The 3,485-nt window shown below is 34.1% G+C and overlaps 2 protein-coding genes across 2 annotated transcripts; one reads left to right on the top strand and one right to left on the bottom strand.

Annotated features, from left to right (window-relative positions):
* Positions 1–22: 22 nt before the first annotated feature.
* On the top strand, positions 23–1,436 carry LOC116122718 (metal transporter Nramp5-like; the record flags this gene model as incomplete). Its single annotated transcript, XM_031408536.1, has 5 exons — positions 23–202; positions 294–398; positions 497–628; positions 727–822; positions 909–1,436. Coding segments are annotated over 5 exons (849 nt in total), but the record flags the coding sequence as incomplete, so codon positions are not given.
* Positions 1,437–2,136: 700 nt separating this feature from the next.
* LOC116122717 (L-ascorbate peroxidase T, chloroplastic-like) lies at positions 2,137–3,480 on the bottom strand (the record flags this gene model as incomplete). The annotated part of the gene is made up of 4 exons (XM_031408535.1): positions 2,137–2,308; positions 2,613–2,687; positions 3,289–3,393; positions 3,475–3,480. Coding segments are annotated over 4 exons (339 nt in total), but the record flags the coding sequence as incomplete, so codon positions are not given.
* Between the last annotated feature and the right edge of the window lie 5 nt (positions 3,481–3,485).

Genomic DNA, 3,485 nt, shown 5'->3' with positions numbered 1-3,485 from the left:
GGTGCTGATATTCTAATTTTAATTCCAGGATGCATGTAGATATTTCCTCATAGAAAGTGGATTGGCCCTCTTTTTAGCATTTTTAATCAATGTAGCAGTAATCTCAGTCTCAGGCACTGTTTGCTCCGCCGCAAACCTCTCCGCTTATAGCAAGGATCAATGCACTGCTATGACTCTAAACTCGGCTTCTTTTCTTCTAAAGGTCTGACTCATTCGATTTTGGCTACTTTTATTGACTCTTGACAAATGAAACTTGATCTCTATATTAAAGAAAACTTGAATACTATGTACAGAATGTGCTGGGAAAATCGAGTTCGATTGTTTATGCCATTGCACTACTAGCCTCAGGGCAAAGTTCCTCAATCACAGGCACATATGCTGGACAATTCATCATGCAGGTTGTAAAAAAGAATTAAAAAACTTGAACAATATTCAGACTCCATTAGTCACAATTTTCTTCCCTACATTATTTGGCTTATGGGTTATTTAATTTCAGGGCTTCTTGGATTTAAAGATGAAGCAATGGATGAGAAACTTGATGACAAGGAGCATTGCCATTTTACCAAGTCTTATTGTTTCAATTATTGGTGGACCTCAGGGAGCAGGCAAACTAATTATAATTGCATCGGTTAGAAAAATAATCATTAAATTCGGATTATTAATTAAAGTTAAACCCATGATTAAGTTAAACCAGTTGTAATATTTTTATAAGTTTTGTTTGCACAGATGATACTGTCGTTTGAACTGCCATTTTCTCTGATCCCTCTTCTTAAATTCAGTAGCAGTAGCACCAAGATGGGACCTCACAAGAATTCTATTTATGTAAGTTTGTGTTTTTTTTCAATATTTTTATGTTTTCTCCCTCTAGCTTTCTAATTAGGGTTTTTTTTGTTTTTAAATACATGCAGATTATTCTTATTTCATGGATCTTGGGTTTAGGAATCATGGGCATCAATGTGTATTACCTAAGCACAGGATTTGTGGGTTGGCTAATCCACAACCATTTACCCAAAGCTGGAAATATTGTAATTGGTGTGATAGTGTTTCCCCTAATGGCCATTTATATTTTAGCAGTTATCTATTTAGCTTTTCGGAAAGATACTGTTGTAACATTTACTGAGCCAACAAAAGAAGACCCAATGGCCCAAGTTCACATGGAGAATGGACTTGTAAACCCTATTGGGATTGAGTCGGGCCATGTGCCTTACAGAGAAGATTTGGCTGATATTACTCTGTCAAGATAAGATGATTTTAACCCAAAATCAAATGTATGATGAAATGATATGATATTTTGAGTTATTAGTGTATACACAATGTTGCAATGAGTTCACTGTAGAGCTAGTCATCAGTTGTATTTCAGAATTGTGGTTGGCACTTGGCAGTGTTATTTTGGCATGGCTCTCGAATTTGATTCTGCCAAAAGGTTAATTTTAATTTTGCCATAAGTATGTTTACGTACGACTGAATTTAAAGTAGTTGAACATTTACTATTACATATAGAGTTAACGACTTTTTCCCACTCAAAAATTGGTTTAATGACACTTTCCCACTTATAGATTTTTAAATTACTACTTTATTATCCAAATTTATATTCTAGAGACGAACAAAGAACAAACTCAAACCAAATTGTTGAGGCTTTTAAAAAGTGGAGGCCCATACATCTTTTGATGCTAAAATGTTAGATTTTGGTGGTTGAGATTAATCAAAATTTGCCTTAGAAGGGATAATCGCACAAACTCTAATCGCTCGATTACCGAAGATTGGTAATGTCGACAGGAATAGGGTTTGAAAGATTTTAGTGAGTGATAATTGGAGAAGAGAATGATTGTGATGTAGGGCCACAAAGATGCTGGAATCGAAAACAGAATATAAATTTGGATAGTACAGTGGTATTTTAAAAGTCTGTGGGTGAGAAAGTGTCATTAAACCATTTTTTGGGTGAGAAAAAGTCGTTTACTCTTACATATAATAATTAAGATAACATTACAATATCGAATTAATTATCATATGAATTGCCACATTATGATTTCTTGATGCAGATGTGCCAGATAATCACCCCAAGGAAATATTTCAAGCAAGAAAGTAGAGAGAAGACTGACCAAAAAATTAGTGTAAACAAAAGATGCTATATCTATCATAAAGCTCCAGAACCAAGTTAATTAACAACAAGAGATGTAACAAATGCTAAAACAGCAATCACAATCATGATATTTAGAAAATAGTTTGACTGCAAAGCCTTATCTGGGCTTCCACCAACTGCTTCATACTCTGCCCGAATCTTCTGCTTCATTGTGTCTGATAGCTCTCTCTGCAATTCAAATAGGCAACACTAATTGAATTTTATTCTTTCTCCTTCATTTAGACTTCCAAGTTTTAGTTGTGAGATCAGGATGATTTGAAATAAAGCTTCTTGTATTATTTATAGATACAGCGAAAGAAAACAAGATACTTGTTTTTTTAATCCTGCAGAAAATCATAAAGAGAAGAGAAGACAAACAATTTAGACATCCACAATTTCCTCCATATGAGTCTTTCACACAAAAAAAGCTTGCAACAAACTTTTGATAACTACTAACTAAAAGAATCAGAAAAAAGTAACTCATAATTACAACCTTCCCAGAAGAATACTTGGCAGCAACAAACTTCTCTGGCGCAGGTTTTGCGGGACTATCATCTATCACGATACCCTAATCACAAAATTAAACAATTAGCATGAAAGTCAAAAGTCATCTTCATCATTGCCTATCAAAGTTTAGAGATGCAAACTTCTTGAACCGAAGTCAAGAATGGGAGCCATTCTGATAACAAACGATGATAGTGTTTTGCCAGGCTGACCCCCAAAGATTAAGGGAAGGTGGTTTTGCAGTTATTTGGCACTCTAAAGATGCATGTGTTTGTGTGAAAAGAATCCAAGCTATTCAAAGTATTAAGGAAACAATTCCAGAAAACAACTACACAACAATTTTTGCATGTATTTTACATATGAAAAATCTCGGTATCAAGTTTGTATATATTAGTCTTTAATGCAGAATGTTATAAACTTCTAAAGTAAAATGACAAGTCTTATTAGGTCCATCCCTATACTAAGTGTTTGTTACATGAATACAACCTCAAACAAAAGATTGAGCATGCTTTGAACCCATAAACTTACTAATAAAAGAGCCATCAAAAGCAAAGGGGTCCTAAACCTGAGGTTCATTAAAAAAATAGAGTATGTACTAAAGCAAGAAGAAACAATTTATAATATTTCATGAAAGCACAGAACACAAGCACTCAAAATTAACAAACCTCAGAAGGATCAAATTTGGCACCAAGGTTGCTGAGTTTGACATGGGCTTCAGCATAATCGTTGAAAAAAGCTTCTTGATCCTCAGCATATTTCTCAGCATATACCTGCCAATTATGCAATATTTATTAGCTATAAATGATGATGATTCTATGTCATTGATACAACAACATTTCATTACATTTTACCTTGAATGAAG

The sequence above is a fragment of the Pistacia vera genome, unplaced genomic scaffold (genome assembly GCF_008641045.1).
Source record: "Pistacia vera cultivar Batoury unplaced genomic scaffold, PisVer_v2 Contig1364, whole genome shotgun sequence".
In the NCBI taxonomy this organism is placed as follows: Eukaryota; Viridiplantae; Streptophyta; class Magnoliopsida; order Sapindales; family Anacardiaceae; genus Pistacia; species Pistacia vera.
This window is presented reverse-complemented; position numbering and strand designations above follow the sequence as displayed.